This window comes from Loxodonta africana, chromosome 13 (assembly GCF_030014295.1).
Source record: "Loxodonta africana isolate mLoxAfr1 chromosome 13, mLoxAfr1.hap2, whole genome shotgun sequence".
NCBI lineage: Eukaryota > Metazoa > Chordata > Mammalia > Proboscidea > Elephantidae > Loxodonta > Loxodonta africana.
The window spans coordinates 80,940,412-80,958,264 of NC_087354.1; the positions used below are offsets into that span (position 1 = coordinate 80,940,412).

At 38.6% G+C, this 17,853-nt stretch overlaps 1 protein-coding gene across 1 annotated transcript in view; it reads right to left on the reverse strand.

Moving 5' to 3' along the window:
• Positions 1-17,853, reverse strand: part of ASIC5 (acid sensing ion channel subunit family member 5) — a 30,678-nt gene that overhangs the window by 3,503 nt on the left and 9,322 nt on the right. Inside the window, 4 exon segments of the mRNA XM_023558502.2 lie at positions 4,712-4,863; positions 6,068-6,214; positions 8,034-8,159; positions 9,927-10,164. Of these exon segments, the coding sequence (XP_023414270.2) occupies positions 4,712-4,863; positions 6,068-6,214; positions 8,034-8,159; positions 9,927-10,164 (663 nt within the window).

The following is a 17,853-nucleotide window of genomic DNA, read 5'->3' on the forward strand; positions in this document are numbered from 1 at the left end:
ACTTTATGACTCTGTGGGCCAGACAACACACAGTTCATGATGGACAGCTCAGGCTGCTTGGTGACTTGCTTGCCCATGGTTAAGCCTTCAGTCTCTACTAAGGCCCAATAACAAGAGAAAAGTTATTTCTCAAAAGGAGTGTAGTTATCTCCAGAGGATGGCAGGGATTTGGTTGAATATCCTAAGGGTCTGTGCTGTGATTCACCAATAGGGGCCTGCCAAAGACTATAAATAGCATATCTATCTGCCACTGACACTCCTGGCACCATTGGATTAGCCAGATCATATGGCCCAAGTGCCAGAGTGGCTTTCATGGCAGCCTGAACCTGTTGAAGAACCGTCTCTTGTTCTGGGTGCCACTCAAAATTAGCAGCTTTTGAGACGCTTGATAAATAGGCTGGAGTAGCACACCCAAATGAGGGAAATGTTGCTTGCACAATCCAAAGAGGCCCACTAGGTGTTGTGACTCCTTTTTAATTGTAGGAGGGACCAGATGCAACAATTTATCCTTCACTTTAGAAGGAATATCTTGACATGCCCCATACCACTGGATCCCTAGAAATTTTACTGAAGTGGAAAGTGCCCAAATTTTTGTGGGATTAATTCACCACCCTCTAGCATGCAAATGTTTTACCAGTAAGTCTAGAGCCATTGATACTTCTTCCTTACTAGGTCCAATCAGCATAATGTCATCAATGTAATGGACAAGTGTGATATCCTGTGGAAGGGAAAGGCAATCAAGGTCCCTGTGGACTAAATTATGACATAGAGCTGTAGAGGTGATATACCTCTGAGGTGGGACAGTGAAGGTGTGTTGCTGGCCTTGTCAGCTGAAGACTAGCTGCTTCTTGTAGTCCTTTGAAACAAGTATGGAGAAAAAGGCATTAGCCAGATCAATAGCTGCATACTGGGTACCAGGAGATGTATTAATTTGCTCAAGCAATGGGACTACATCTGAAACAGCACTGCAATTGGAGTCATCACCTGCTTAAGTTTTTGATAATCCACTGTCATTCTCCAAAATTCATCTGTTTTTTGCACAGGGCAAATAGGCCAGTTAAATGGGGGATGTAGTGGGAATCACCACCCCTGCATCCTTCAAGGCCTTGATAGTGGCTGTAATCTCTGTAATCCCTCTGGTAATGCACTGTTGCTTTTGGTTTACTATTTTCCTAGGTAGGGGCAGTTCTAATGGCTTCCACTTGGCTTTTCCGCTCTTACTTCAGCAATCCGATGTGGAGGTTCTGCCAGTTGTTGAGTATATTTATGCATCTGGAACTGGGAAATCACTAAGGGGTGGGTTTGGGGACCCACTGGACCTACTGTGAGATGGCCCTGAGCTAAGATTACATTAATAACCTGACCTCCATACACCCCTACTGTGACTGGTGAGACACAGTGACATTTTGGGTCCCCCGGCATTAGTATCAGTTCAGAGCAAGTATCCAGTAATTCCTGAAAAGTCTGATTATTTCCTTTTCCTTAATGAACAAACACCCTCATAAAAGGCCACAAATCTCTTTAGGGAAGGCTGAGAGAAAGAGTAATGGTATCAATTTTTGGCAGTACAGCAGGGTCCTTTCTCAAGGGGACATAGCCTCCCCTTTGTTCAAGGGATTGTGGGTCTCTGACTCAAATCTAGGAGTTGATTGAGTGGCAGTGATTCTCTTTTCAGACAATTCGAGCTAGACTATTGCTCTCTTGACCTAGAATTTTTCCATTTGTACAGATCAAGTAAATGTTTAGTAGATTTCCCGTGGATTTCACTCATAGGGACACTGTGACTAAGTAGCCAATGCCATAAATCCATACTAGTCAGATTATTCTGATTACTGCTTTGACTTTGCTGTCCATTACCATAACCACACCCAGCTTGTCTTTGTCGATTAAGTGCTACCACTTGGCCCCTACTACCATGGGCTCCAATCAGCCCCATTATAGTTAGGTGTCTTAATTCAGTTAGGGGAGTTCCCCCACTCAAATCTGACTTACATGAAAGAGCAGTCACAGCAGTCTTCAAGGATGCTGGTGCTCCCTTCACAAATTTATTCCTCTTTGTTGTGGTAAAAGTTGTGTCCTCTGGGAACTCTTTGGGTGGATCTATGTGTCCGACCTGATAAATCCACTCTAGCATGCCAATTTCCCTAAGCCTTTGGATACCTTCTTCTACAGTTTACCAAGGTCTCACATTTCAACTTGATTTAGTGTAGGCCATCACCTAATCCATGCTTCAGTGACCCAACCAAATAAACTATTAGACTGTTTTGTAACCTATCTAGCTGAAATACGGAAGAATCTGTTCTTAGTGGTCCCATATCAATAAATTCAGACTTATCCAACTTTATGTTCCTTGCACCATTTTCTAACACCCTTAAAAGCCATTCCCGCACATATTTTCTAAATTTCTGTTTGTATATATTAGAAAAATTAAGCAGTTTTTTTGGAGTGTAGTGTACTTCCTCCTGGGTCACACTTTGCACTTCACCTCTTGGGGCTTATTGCAACTTAAGTCTAGTTATAGGTCTAGATGCAAGAATGGGTCATAGAGTGTGTCCTGGGTATATTTAGCAATGTCTTGTAAAGCATCTGCCTCAGGGGATGCCCCAGGTAAAGCCCGAGGTGCAGCCCCATGTGATATCTCAGAGAAAGACTTTTCAGGCACAGCTGGGTTAATCTTATTAGATGGGGATGGAGGTTTTAGTGGTTTTACTGGGGAGGGTGGCTTAGCTGACAAAGATGGAGTAATCTCTTCAGAGGGGGAGTGAAAGGGCTGGTTCTGTTGGCAGGAGTGGTTCAATGGAATTTAGGGGTTCAATGTCCCCAGCTTCCTGATTATCTGCCTGTGTGTCCTCATCCCAAGTTTCAGGATCCCGTTTCTTTCCAGTTAATGCCCTCACTTTAACTTCAGGCACCACTCAAGGTTGGGAATTCAATTGGCATTGTAATTCAGTCACTTGTACGTTAAGACTCTGGGTTTGGTTTTCAGTAATATCACTCTTTTACTGCAAGAAAAGAGGCTTCCTTTCAGGGCACAAGTGGCAACTTTCAGGTCTTGTATGCAGTGTTTGAGCTGTGACTCTGTAGCTTTGAGTTCATCCCAGTCTTTCACCACTTTGTCTAGCACAAGCATGACCTACCAACCAGCTTCCTTATAATTCTCATTCTGACAAAACTGTAAAGCCAAAAAACCAAATCCATTGCTGTCAAGTCAATTCCAACTAATAGCAACCCTATAGGACAAAGCAGAACTGTCCCATAGGGTTTCCAAGGAGTGCCTGGTGTATTACAACTGCTGACCTTGGTTAGGTGCTGTAGCTCTTAACCACTACTCCACCAGAATTGTAGGAAAGTATCAAATATGTAATCACCCAGAGCCTTGTGTCTCACAAATATTTGAACCAGTGTTGATGATATTTAGTGTATATCTATTGCCATCTCATGCGATGGATTAGCATTGCCCTCTTTACTACTGGAAGCAGAGTCATCAGCCACTTTAAGACTAGCCAGACTCGAGAACCAATTCAGAAAATCATCCTGACAATTTTGTTCCTCTAGAGTCACTCTTAGTACCAAATGTCTTAGGTTGGGTTCTCTAGAGGAGCAAGCGTATATATGTATACACACATACATACATATAGAGAGATATTTATTTCAAGAAAATGGCTCACGCAGTTTTGGAGGCTGGAAAGTCCCAAATCAGTGGGTCAGACATCAGACTGGACACTTCACCTGACTCACGTGGTTACAGCAGCTGATGAATCCAAAATCAGCACGTCAGACGGCAGGCTGCTGGCTCATGGGGCTGTGGGTACTGGCAAATTCTAAAGCCTGCAAGTCAGACAGCAGGCTGCTGGCTCATGGGGCTGTGGGTACTGGCAAATTCTAAAGCCTGCAAGTCAGACAGCAGGCTGTTGGCTCATGGGGCTGTGGGAACTGGCAAATTTCAAAGCCTGCAAGTCAGACAGCAGGCTGCTGGCTCATGTCTCAAGAAGTAGAGGTCAGATGGAGGATTGAGAGAGAGATCTTTGCCAGAACAGCCAAATATATTGAATGCAGGCCACACCTCCAAGGAAGCTCCTTTTATATCAGATCACAAAATGGAGGATAATTACATAATACCGAGAATCATGGCCTAGCCAAGTTGACACACAACATTAACCATCACAGATACTATTATTATTCCTATTTTATAGGAGGTACAGAAAGGTTAAGCCACTTGCCAAAGGTCATGCAGATGATAAATTGTGGAGCTGAGAATGGCAGCCTGAATCAGAGTACAGCCATTATCCATCCTACTCCACTGTCTCACTCAATGTTTGCCTTGTATGTCCCTGACTCTGTAATCAAAGGGCACCTGAAGTTTCTTTCCCAGCCACAGAGGAAAAAGTTTCCTGACAGTGAAATATTCAGGATTGGTAAGGCTTATAAAAATGATCTAATTTTTCTTTCAAATTGAGAAAACCTTGACACGCAGTATTAGATTTTTGAAAACATCCAATTTTAAACTTTAGAAGCTAGAATTAGAAACCTGCCACTGACAACATGATTTCCTTTTCTAGAAATCTCTGCTAAAATCAGTTGAAGATTTATTTGACAAGTGAATAATTTTCCAGCCTAGAATTTTGTAAGAATGGAATACGATAAAGTGATATGTTGATTTCCTATGTTTTAAATGAAAGTAAATATAATTAAGAGTGAAGTCATTCTTTACTTACCAAGAAGCAGAAAAGGTAAACTTCCACACTGCTTTTCTATGTGCCGCGCTTTGCATTCCATTAAGCAACCAGATGTGCTGTAGTTACTGAAACTCTGCAGCTTGTTGTTAGGGTTGCATTCTCCCCAGGGATATTCTTGATTAATTGTCTTGAGATGAAATAAACAGGAGATTAGGAGATTTTTTTCTGAGTCAATCTACCCATTTCCATCTCAAGGAAAAAAGCTGATACACTATTTTACTTTTCCTTTAGTTGACTATTGCCTGCTCTATTAACTTGGAAATCCCTGTAGGTTAGTATCAGAGTGGTTCTTTAACATACTCCAGATGTTGTGAATCAATAAAGCCAGGCTGCCTGATTTTCTAAAAATTAACTCATATAAGGAAAATATACTATTTTATCATTTACGTAAATGACACAGTACAGTACACCCCCAAAACAGCAACCAAAATCATAAAAGCAATTCTTTATTGAACACACAGTATATGTGAGGAAGACCCTCAAAGGGATGATTGACACCATGGCTGCAAGAATGGGCTCAAGCACAACAACCACTGTGAGGATGGTGCAGGACAAGACAGTGTTTCATTCTGTTGTGCATATGGTCACTATGAGTTGTAACTGACTTGACGGCACCTAACAACAACATTATATGTGAGGGAACATGGTAAATTTTTTATTTTTCTTATTTTACTTAAACATTGTAGTAACTAGGAAAGAAAAATATTACTCCCCATATTATATGGAAAGAAGATGGAAATTCAGGAAGTTAATTAAGGAAATTTCTCAGTTAAGTGGATCACTCAAGTGGTTGGCAAATGGACCTGCCAGACCTGTCTGACTCCAAACCCCCTATCTCTTCCGTTTTGTTTTCTCAGTCCCATTTGTTGCACCATTGAGACAATACACAGCTCAGCAATGGGTCTCCCCAGGTTTAATGACAATTTTCACATCTAATGAAATTTAAAGCTACCTTGGACTTCAGAGCCTTCCCAGTTTTCAATTACAGTGCATATATGAATTCATTATTGTTATTAATGTGTGCCTTCAGGTAAAAGAAAATTACCTGAAACTATAGAATTTCCAGTAGTGTTCTAAAGGCACTTTGTTGTTGTTAGCTTCCTACTCACAGTGACCCCGTGCACAACAGGATCAGGCTGTTGTGATTCCTAGAGTTTTCACTGGCTGATTTTTGGAAGTAGATTGTCAGGCCTCTCTTCCTAGTCTTGGTCTGGAAGCTCTGCTGAGACCTGTTCAGCATCAGAGCAACAGGCAAGTCTCCACTGACAGACAACTAAAGGCACTACCCCAGCCCTAATTCTCTCAGAACGCCACATCTTGTGAATATTTACCTTCACTTGGCGGATGGTTACCCTTGTATGCATTCCCACAGGTGAAGACAAGCCTAAACCTTCTAACTGTGGCACCTTCTTTGGTGAATGGATAGCAAAGATGATCCCAGCGTCAACAAAGCCAAGAGCTGGGTCATCAGTGAATTTCTCCCGAAACAAAAATGCATTGTTCTCCAAATTGCAAATTGATTTTATCAATTCCACATGTTTAATATTCAATATCAGAGCTCCATCTCTTTTCATATATAAGTTACGAAATTAAAACCTAGGAGGTGTTTTTCATGGTGGCGTCATACATCAAGTCCTCGACATTTTGCCATAGACCACTCTTCACCCCAAGATAGGTGTCATATTATATATCGTGACTGTTCTTCAGCTTCCTTCCTTTGGCCTCACTTCCCCTAGCTGCCTCTGAGTTCTCTCCTCCTTAGCTGTTCTCTTTGATTCATTTGTTTTAGAAAATAATTTGGCCCTCTGCTTCTCTTTGGCAGTAAAGTTTCTGGCTTTATTTAAAATCAATCTTCATTTTTCAAAATCATTAGTCAAATTCATTTTGCCATAATACTGAAGATGCACTATTTCTTTAGCACCAATGCTCTTCACATAGACCTTCTGTCAGATGAAGAAGTTTAAGACTGAACTTCTGGAGGCTTGCTTGCCTGTTTTAAATTCAGGCTGCAAGGAGAGGAATGCACTTGGGAGTATGATTCTTTTTCCTGTAAACGGGTCAATTGCATATGGAATTACATTTACTCAACCCACTTAATATTTCATTTGTAATTCAGGGGCCTATTTCTCCTGGGCCATATGACTCTCTAAGAAATTTGGAATTCTGGAGAAGTATTCCAGTGCCACTTACCTTATGGAACAATGTGTTGAATTTACAGCTTTTAACTGCATTCTAATAATATTTGGAAAATTCTAGCTTAAAATCCATATGATTTTTGAATTGACCATATAGTTAATATTTAAATTCCTTAAAAATTTTAATCAAACTTATATACATATATATGAGCATGGGTACATGCCTTGCAGTGTGTATTGTTGTGTTTACACATAAAGAAAGTATCTTGAATGGGATACAGGAGAAAGTTATGGAGTGTACCTTAACAGAAATTCTTTAAAAGTAACCAGAGGTCTCATTCACTTGGACTGAGAGGTGGAATGGTTTCTTGGGATTCATGGAGAGTAGGCTTATTTCTCATCTTTGTTATTAATTGTGTGATTTTAGATACTTAATCCAGCAACATTTCAGAACCCTCATTTATAAAATCACAATAGTGGACTAGAAGACCTGTAAATGTTTAATACTAGAAATGGTTGTGCACGACAGAAGGTGAGAGTGCAGCCTGGATTGTAGCTGTATCAGAAACCCTTGAAGGTAGCACCACTGCATTTCTTAGCTATCTGAACTTCTTTCTCCAAGGTCCATAAATGTATAACTTCTCTGCCTAATTACTTTAGGAATGCTAGGCTTTGTCAAAGTCTATTTATACAATGTTCTTTACATACCAATTACTTTTTCATCATCTTTCTAGGCTGTGGATTCTATAGTTTGTCAAATGTGTTTGTATAGCTTTTTTCTAAAGCCGATTGCTTGTTTACATGAAAATCATTTTTAAAATAAAAAAATGCATTAGAGTCATCTTAAATTAATTATATACTTTCCACCTTAGAAATCTCTTGCTTTCTTATTTTTTTGCATGAACATTTCGTGGAGTCACGATAAATGGAAGTCAGTTGTATAGCTAAAAAAGTCCAGATTATGCCTCTAAATTTTGCACTCATAATCTCTAACTCAATAACTGTATCCATGAGATTACAGGCTACATTAACAAGACCAAAATAATACCCAACTTGTGGGAGCTATCTGAAAGGGCAAAATATTAGGATCAAATCTTTGACACATCCACCCACTCTTGTTTGACTTGAACCCTGCCTGTCTGAGTTTAAGTCTTCTCATTACCTGGTTGACACTGAAGAGTAAGCTTAAGCCTTGTCCAGGCACACTCACTTTTTTCATTGCTTGGATATTTTCACCATGATTAAAAGTAAAACAATTTCCATATTCAGTGAAGACATGTGCAAAATCCTCCAATACAAAAATAAACCAAATAAAACAATCAGTTGAGTATTGGTCACTTCTGAAGTATAAATCTCTTTAACTGTTTTTTTTTTTTTATCACAAATTTTTAAATGAGAATACAAGGATATTGGAAAGAATAGACAATCTGGTGATCCATGTTCATATTCAATGATAGTTTTTTTTTTTTTTGGAATATGCATTTGTCAGTTTGTATTTCATTATTTAAGTGGGATATTTTCCTGTGGAATTAAGACTATTTACAAGATTAAAAAATATATATTTATTTTATATTTTATTAAGGATTCATGGAGACATATTTTTATATGCGGTGAACTCTTTCAGCACTTTTTCTTTGCAGGACCACCCACCCTCCTCCATCCTGTATGACCGTGATGGGCTGGTCAAGCACAGTGCTCTGCTCCTTTAACCCTCCTTCCCCAACTGCCCCACTATAAGGGTCTGCATGTGATCACTCTGGGAAATCTGAATACACCATCCTGCGGCCTCAGAGACTGCCTCAGGAATTGATATATGTTCCAAGCAGAGCTAATCAGTCTTCCGTGGGATTTTAAGTGGCTACTAGAGAACTAAACTGTGATAATGGAGTATAGGGTTGACATCAGCCATCATGGCTCTGTGTAGGGAGAACTCACACAGAAATAAATCAACCAGAAGAGTCAAAAGATGAACAGGGAGACAGGATCTTAAAGGGTTGAAGTGTCTTGGTCCAGCCTTTTCTGAAGCTAGTCCTACTCTGGAACTTCCCAGCTAACTAAACCAATGCTTTCCTTTTATCTTCAGCTTACTTGAGTTGGAGTTCTGTATTTGTTTCTAAAAAGTTTCATCTAATGCAAAATTTCTTGATGGGATCTTTAAACGTGTTAACAGATAAAAAGCAGCATAAAAGAAGTTCTTTCACATCTGTCATTCAAATGTCTCTCAGGCATTTCTGTTCTGTTTACTGTGTGTTAGGGAGACAACTGAAAGCATAAGGAATTGTCTCCCAAACACCCTGCCCCCGAGCCCTGAAAAAAAAAAAAAAAAAAACGTTGTTGCTCTCCAGTTGATTCCAACTCATAGCAACCCTATATGACAGAGTAGAACTGCTCCATAGGGTTTCAAAGGAGTGGCTGGTGGGTGAGAACTGCCACACTTTTGGTTAGCAGCCGAATTGTCCCCCAGAACCATGAATTTGTGAATCACTTAACAACACAGGCTATAAAACTCCTGATAGGGCATCAAATTGCCAACATAATCCCTTTAGTAATAAATTCCAGATATATCCATCATTTTCTCTTAAATGTAGAGTAGTTATAAAAACAGAATTTTTATGTTATGAGTAATAGATACATAATTTTCATACTCAAATGCTGTCACCCTCTCAGTTTCTATAGCCTCCAATGCAACGACACGTGCATGAAAACTGAATGATTGCTGCTTAATGAAAACAAAAAAATGCTACCTTAGAATAGATTTTTTGTGAATAAATAAAAAAATAAAATATCCTCGGGTTAAAATAGTTTTTATTTTGGAAGGGCTAAACTGCAAGAAAGGCAACAGAAGAGTTTTGTTCTCCTTCGAACTACTCGAAAGAGGAAATCTGTCTCATGTGTATTCCACACACCCTGATATTAGAAGCCTGAGCTAATGAAATATGATCTTTGAGCAAACTTTGATTGATTCCCCATGCAAGCAAACGCTATCTAAATGTGAAACAATACAATAAAGCAGCTAATTACATTGGTGATATTTGTAGAAGTATCAAATTATTACCTTTGGGCCACATCGCATTCCAAAAAAGTCACATTCCAACAAAGTGCTGTTGTTGAGATAAAAACCATTTCTCTTGACAAACTCCATAGTGCTGAAGTTTTGGTTACTCCTAAGAAAATCAATGGCCTTTTTCAAGCTGGTGTAATTGGCACTGATTTCCTGAAGATGGAGGACTTTGGACACAATATTCCACAAGAAAAAAATAACATCAAATTTGCCCACAGGATCTGTTTGGAACCTATTTATAGGAATAAAGGCAATATTTATACTAATAAAATCTTGTAACTATCTGTAGAACAGAGGCCAAACATCTGGAGCCCATCAGCTTTTCCAGCTTATCTCCCATACTCTCTGCCATTCAGAATACCCAGCCCACAATACATGCAACAAAATTGGATTCCTAAGAGGTCCTTATCACACCCTAGAATTTACCCTGTATTGTACATTCGTTTACCTGGAACTCCTCCCAAACACAGGTCTGGATAAATCCTAACTGATCTTCAAGACCCAACTTAAATGGAGAGGCAGAAATGTGTATTTGGAGCCAGATTTTCTGGGTTAAATTCCAGCTCTGCCATCACTGTGACTGTACTGTATCTGCTTAGCTAAGCTGGAACTTGGTTTCCCCAGATGCCCTTCATCGTATATACCCTGCTGTACTCCGCAGTTCATTGCAGAGCAGGAGCCGTTGTAGCTGAGAGACATCGTTGCCGATCTGCTTACTCACCTGATTGGCAGAGGGCAGCAGCCAGGATTATAGTTTCTGTCAGATCTTCTCCTTCGGTGTTTTTAAACCCTGGGGCAAGTGAGAGTGTCCTCGAGTGGAGAAAAAGTGCCAATTTATCCCGGAGGTCACCCACGCCATTAAGATCGGAGGTAGTGAGAGAGAGACACGTACATTTTCAGCTTGCAGTGGTCTCCCTCACTTCACATCTATCTTCCCATCTGCTGGGCTAACTTCAGATCCAGAACCAGAAACAGAAGCAATGGGCTTACAAAGAGGGTTTAACTAATCCCTGAAATTGAGGCACAGTTCCTGTAATCAATCCCTTATTTGATATCAGTCACAGTGATTCTGCTTCTGAGTGAACCCTGATGGTCTCCGCCATTTAACTGTACGAACTTGCTATTTTTTAAATCTCTATGTGCTTCAGTTTCCACTTTTGTAAAATGGCTATAGCATTAACATAATCTACCTCAAAATGGCATTTTGAAGATTAAATTGATTATTTTTTCTAAAGCATTTAAAAGAGTGCCTGGAATATAGTATGTGTTAGGTATTTGTTAGGTAGATACCACATTATTGTCTTAAGTATTTTCCTGTCAAACAAGCTAGAAGTAACTTATCTCCCCTAACAACTATAAAAAAACAAAAAAAAAACAAACCATTGCCCTCAAGTCAATTCTAAGTCATAGTGACACTATAGGACACAGTAGAACTGCCCCAAAGGGTTTCCAAGGAGTGCCTGACGGATTGAACTGCAGACGTTTTGGTTAGCAGCGAAGCATTTAATCACCACATTCCCAGGGCTTCCAAACCAGGAGGCCCTACACACTTACAGAGAATGGGCCACACATTTGGTTCTACGTTTTCTGGAAGTTACTTTGAAGAAAGAACGTTTGTTCAGTTTCATGACTTATAATATCCAAAAAAAGTATGCAAAAATATACGTAATACAAGACAGAAATTGCAAAGCAAAACAAGAAAATTATAAGGTAATATAAGGCCATGTGGGATATGGTTTGTATATAACCTCACTCCTAGCCCTTTTTTATATCCCAAATTTTATTTTCAGATATATATACATACATACACACACATATATACATACATATGTTCATACATAAATATACATGTACATACATGTAAGAATGGCATGGCAGCAGCATCTGACCTCCTCTGACTTCACAAGGGGAATCAAGATCAGCAGCCCAAGGCTGAGTCCTATGGAGCAGAGGTCAGATACACCTCCTCTCTCTAAACTTTTACCAGTTCTGACACCGGCCATCCCTCCCAGGGCACTCTCTACTTCTCTGCTTGGTTTGATAATTTGTTGCAATGGCCACGCAGAACTCATGGATTATACTCCTAATTACGGGAATTATTAGGGAAGTAACAGGTTACAAGTCAGGATCAAGAATGATCAGGATACAGTCCTTTAACCAGGACAGCCTCTTCTCAGCCATGCCTGCATGCAGCCCTCTCTCTCCAGGCCTCAGCCCCTCGGCCCCGGCCCCTCGGTCCCTCGGCCCCTTGGCTAGCCTCTGCTTTGCTTGGGCAAGAATTAAAAATCTCTTTAGCTCCTCCGATTTGTCAGTTTTTGCTTAAGTATTTGGGGGCTCTGTAGTTAGGTGAATATACATCCATAATTGCATATAGTAAGCATTATAAAACTATTTGATAAATAAATATGTGCAATTGCAGTTGATAGATCACTTGGCATCATCTTATGATATAAATTTCAAAAGGAAAAATAAACACCAACATATAAAATTTACTTTGGTACATCGTGCACTGAATTTATATTACGTATATGTTTTTATATGCATGACGGAGCCCTGGTGGCACAGTGGTGTTTAGAGTTCCACTACTAACCGAAAGGTCAGCAGTTTGAATCCACTAGCCTTCTTTGGAAACCCTATGGGGCAGTTCTATTCTGTTCTTAGGGTCTCTGTGAGCTGGAACCAACTCCGTGGCAACAGATTTTTGGTTTATATGTATGATTTTCATGAAAAAGGGTACTTTACCTTTCTTAAAATAAGCCAGATCATGTAAACAAATCAAAGCAAAACTAAAACTACAACTCAAAAGTGATGATCTCAAAGATACACTATCAACGTCCTGTTTCATTTAGCTTGTTTTTAGTAAGAACTAAAACCAATATAATTTCCTGTTCTGTGTTAAATGAGCCTGGGACCAGACCCTCCTGCATTAGGCTACACATACTTAGACGAAGCAAACATGACTGTAGCTACCTGCTCTACTACATCCATACTCCTGGAAAACAAATGAGACTCTGAACCAACTAAAATAGTTTACTTATCAGGATCGCTAGCATATTCATCAAGACTCACTTTAAGATCTTTACCTCATTATGCCACCAATGCAAAGCCATAGCATCATAAATTTTGCCCAATCCCAACCAGCCCAAGCCTTGCAAGATCTGCCTGAAAATCACCAGTCCCATTACTGTAACCATCTAAACATCCTCCTCTGACTTCCTCCTTCTGAAACACTATTAAGACTCTGTCATGATGATATTTGACCAACTCCAGTATATCCAGTAATCTTAGCTTTTCTTGGTTGAAAGTGTATCTTGCGATTATCTAATGAGCCAAATGTCTATATTAGCCAGAACCTTTGAGGAGAAGCACAGTGTTAGCTCCAGACTGAGGGATGGACGAGATAGCCACCTTTAAGCTACTCCGGCTTTCCACCTCTCTGTGTGACTGACAGGATACCAAGAATTTTCCCCAAAGCCCTGTAAATTTGGAATATTACACACACTAAGAATAAATACTCTCTCACGCAGTATTTGCCAGATCCTTTTCAAAATAACTATGCAGAGAAACAAAGGAATTATCACTGGTGTAGAAGGCATGAACACAATAGATAAAAGGCGTAATTAGGAGGGCATCTTAAAATATTCTTTCAACACGCTTTATGCTCTACTAATAATACTTGGTGGTGATGTGGGTAGATGAATTAAATATAATGAGATAAAGTCTAACGGATTTAGGGACAGGGGAATGAACAACTCTGTAAGCCATACTGAACAGCAAAAATCAAAGTGTTTTATTCTGAGTTTAATTTACATTTCAAAATCCTTCCAAGAATATCCTTTTAGAAATCATTCAGAAACTTTGATTAGATATAGTTTACCTCACATACTTTTTTAAAAAAAAGGAGGCTGGTAAAGGAAAATAATAACAAAAATAGTTTTTTTGTGGTTTAAACAATTTAGTGACTGGTAGTCAATTATTAAATCTGCCCTTTTATGTATATTAACACCTCTTAATGCACTTCCCCAAATTATATAACCCAAATGGATAAGCCAAGTTGATGGATGACTCCGCCCTTCATTGAGTTCCACCAAAACAAGCCAAGACCTACCGTGTATTAAGGAGAATTTTACAGATCAGTTTGTGGAGACAGAAAACGGAGAATATACTCACTTCTTATCAGATCTTGTTGTGTTGTTAAACCAAAAAAACAAACCCACTGCTGTTTAAGTCAATTCTGACTCATAGTGACCCCACAGGGCAGAGTATAACTGCCCCCATAGGGTTTTGAAGGCTATAAATCTTTATGAAAGCAGACTGCACATCTTTTTCCTGCAGAGCAGCTGGTGAGTTTGAACTGCTGAACTTTCGTTTAGAAGCCAAGTGCTTTGATAGTTATTGTTAGGTGCCGTCAAGTCAGTACTGACTCATAGTGACCCATCTACAGCAGATCTAAATGCTGCCCTGTTTTGCATTCTCACAATCGTTGCTGTGTTTGAGCTGATTGTTGCAGCCACTGTATCAATCCATCTCATTAGGGTCTTCCTCTTTTTTGCTGACCTTCTACTTTATCAAGCGTGTCCTTCTCCAGGGACTGGTCCTTCCTGATAACATGCCCAATGTGAGACAAGTCTTGACATCCTCACTTCCAAGGAGCATTCTGGTTGTATTTCTTCCAAGGCAGACTTGCTCTTTCTTCTGGCAGTCGATGGTATATTCAATACTCTTCACTAACGCTATAGTTCAAATGCATCAGTTCTTTGTCGGTCTTCCTTATTCATCGTCCAGGTTTCACATGCATATGAAATGATTGAAAATACCATGGCCTGGGTCAGGCACACCTTAGTCCACAAAGTGACTTCTTTCCTTCTTAACATTTTAGGGAGGTCTTTTGCAGCAGATTTTCCCAATGCAAAAGACCTCGTTAAAGTGTTTGAATTCAGGGTGCTGGCTCTAGGGGAAGGTTCTCTCTCTGTGTCCTCTCTGGGGAAGATCCTTGTTTCTTTTCAGCTTCTATTCCTAGTTTCACTGGGGATTAGGTGGCTTGTATCTTCCCCATCTCTGCTTTTTTCTCTGTGCCTTTTTTATCTGCTAGTTTTATATCTCAAAGATGGCTGGTTTAAGACACAGCCTACCCTGATACGGCCTCATTAACATAACAAAGGAAACCCATTCCCAAGTGGGATTGCAACCACAAGTATAGAGGTTAGACTTTACAGCACGTATTTTCATGGGGATACAATTCAATCCACCAGAGAGACATTATCATTAAAAAAATCACTATCTGATATGAGCCTAAATCATCAATTTGCAATTTCAGCTATGCAAAATGAGTTAGGTTTCCTTACTAATAATTATGAATGTACTAAAATCATAGAGTATTAAATTTGCATTGGAGTTTTTTTTTTTTTAAATACAGGTTTTGCAGTTATAAATTCCCATCTAAGAACTATTTTAGCTGTATCTCATAGGTTTTGCTGTGTTCTGTCTTCTTTTTCATTAATGTCAGAATTTTCTCATTTCCTTGTTATGGTTTTTGTCTGTTATTTAGGAGTGTATTTTTTTTAATTACGTGTATTGTTGAATTTTCCAAATTTCTTCTATTTCTTATTTCTAATTTCATCCTATTGTGGTTGATGAGCATATTTTGTATGATTTCACACCTTTTAAATTTATTGAGGCTCATATTTTGGTCTGGCATTTTATCTAACTTACAGAATGTTCCATGACTACATGAGAGGAAGTTGTATTGTGAGGTCGTTGGAGAGGGGGTTCTGTATTTATCAGTTAGGTCTAGTTGGTGTATAATGTTGTTCAAGTCTTCTACTTCCTTGTTTTTGTGATTAGATTTTCTATCCATTATTTACATTTGAAGGGTATTGAAGCCTTCAAATGTAAATGTTGAATTGTCTATTTCTTCCTTCAATTTTGTCAGCTTTTGCTTGAGTATTCTGAGGTTCTGCTGTTAAGGAAATATACATTTATAATTGCTATATTCCTGACACCAATTTTTATCATCATAAAATGTCCTTTTTGTCTAATAATGTATTTTGTTTTAAGATTTTTTTTTTTTTTTAATTAGATAGTCATACCATCCGGTGTCATTTCTCTACTCCAATATAGCTTTGTTCCTTTTGTGCTGTTATTGCTAAATATATTACATTTCTATGTTTTATACACTTAACAATTATATACATATTGCTTTATACAATTGCCTTTAAATCAGTTCAGGGAAGAAAGGAGAAGAAATCTGCATTTATACTTTCCTTTATAATTAAAAAGTACCTTTACCAGTGCTTTTTGTATTTTCATGTTCATTCAGATTACTCTCTGAGAGCATTTCCTTTCAGACTGGAGAACTTCTTTTAGCATTTCTTGTAAGGCAGATCTGCTAGTAATGAATTTGCTTGTTTCTTTTTTTTTTAATCTGGAAATGTCTTTATTTCACCTACATTTTAAGTATAGTCTTGCTGGCTATGACATGTTAGACAGATTTTTCCTCCGGCACTTTGAGTATGCCATACTACTGCCTTATAGCCTCCATTGTTTCTGATAAGAAGTCAGCTGTTAATCTTACTTGGTTAGCTTGTTTTTCTCTTGTGACTTTGAAGATTTTCTCTCTTTGGCTTTGAATATTTTTACTATGATGTGCCTCATTTGATTCTCTTTGCAACAAATTTTATTTGGAGTTTGTTCAATCTCTTGGATATGTCAATTCATTTTTTCAGATAATTTGGGGGAGTTTTGGCTATTATTTCTTTAGATATTTTTCTGCTCCCTTCTCTCTCCTCCCTTTCATGCACTCCTGTTACATGTATGTTTGTGCACTTAAGGATCATTCTTTTTCCTTTATTCTTTTTTCTCTCTTTCTTTTGAATTCCACAATCTCTGTTGATCTACCTTCAAATTTATTTATTCTTTCTTCAGACAGTTTGAATCTACTATTGAACCTCTCTAGTAAATTTTTTTATTTCCATTATTGTATTTTTCAACTACAGAATTTCTATTTGACTCTATCATCTATCTATCATCTATAAAAAAAAAAATAGGCTCTTTGAATTATGGTGCCCTGTGTGACTGCACAGGTTGTACACCTATGAAGCTGGCCCTGACTCTCTGACATTAAATATCACATTGCTGTCTGTATACACAAGAACATTTAAAATCTCTATGCTTTTTTTTTTTTTTCTTTTTACAATAGTTCCCTCTTCTAGTTACTCCTGATACATACCTGGGAACCACCTCATCATCATTTAATATTCAGACTTCTATGCCACCCCACACAGCACCTGCCAGTCTATCCTATATGTTTAGAGAGTCCTTGCATATACTTCCATTTTATTGTACAGTTGTCCTGTTGTATTGAAATTGTTTATTTTCTATCTTTTTTGCTAAGGAGTGGGATTGTTAGGTCAGATGGTAGTTCTATTTCTAGCATTTAAAAAAAAAAAAAGAAGGAAAGAGCAAATTGATTTTCAAAGTGGTTGTGACATTTTACATACCCACAAGCAGTGTTTGTGTTCCAGTCTCTCCACAACCTCTCCAACATTTATTATTTTGTGTTTTTTGGATTAATGCCAGCCTTGTTGGAGTGAGATGAAATCTCATTGTAGTTTTGATTTGCATTTCTCTAACGGCTAATGATCGCGAGCATTTCCTCATATATCTGTTAGCTACCTGAATATCTTCTTTAGTGAAGTGCCTGTTCATATCCTTTGCCCATTTTTTAATTGGGTTTGTCTTTTTGTAGTTGAGTTTTTGCAGTATCATGTAGATCTTAGAGATTAGACGATTAGAAATGTCATAGCTAAAAACTTTTTCCCAGTCTGTAGGTAATCTTTTTACTCTTTTGGTGAAGTCTTTGGATAGGCATAGGTGTTTGATTTTTAGGAGCTCCCAGTTATCTAGTTCCTCTTCTGCATTG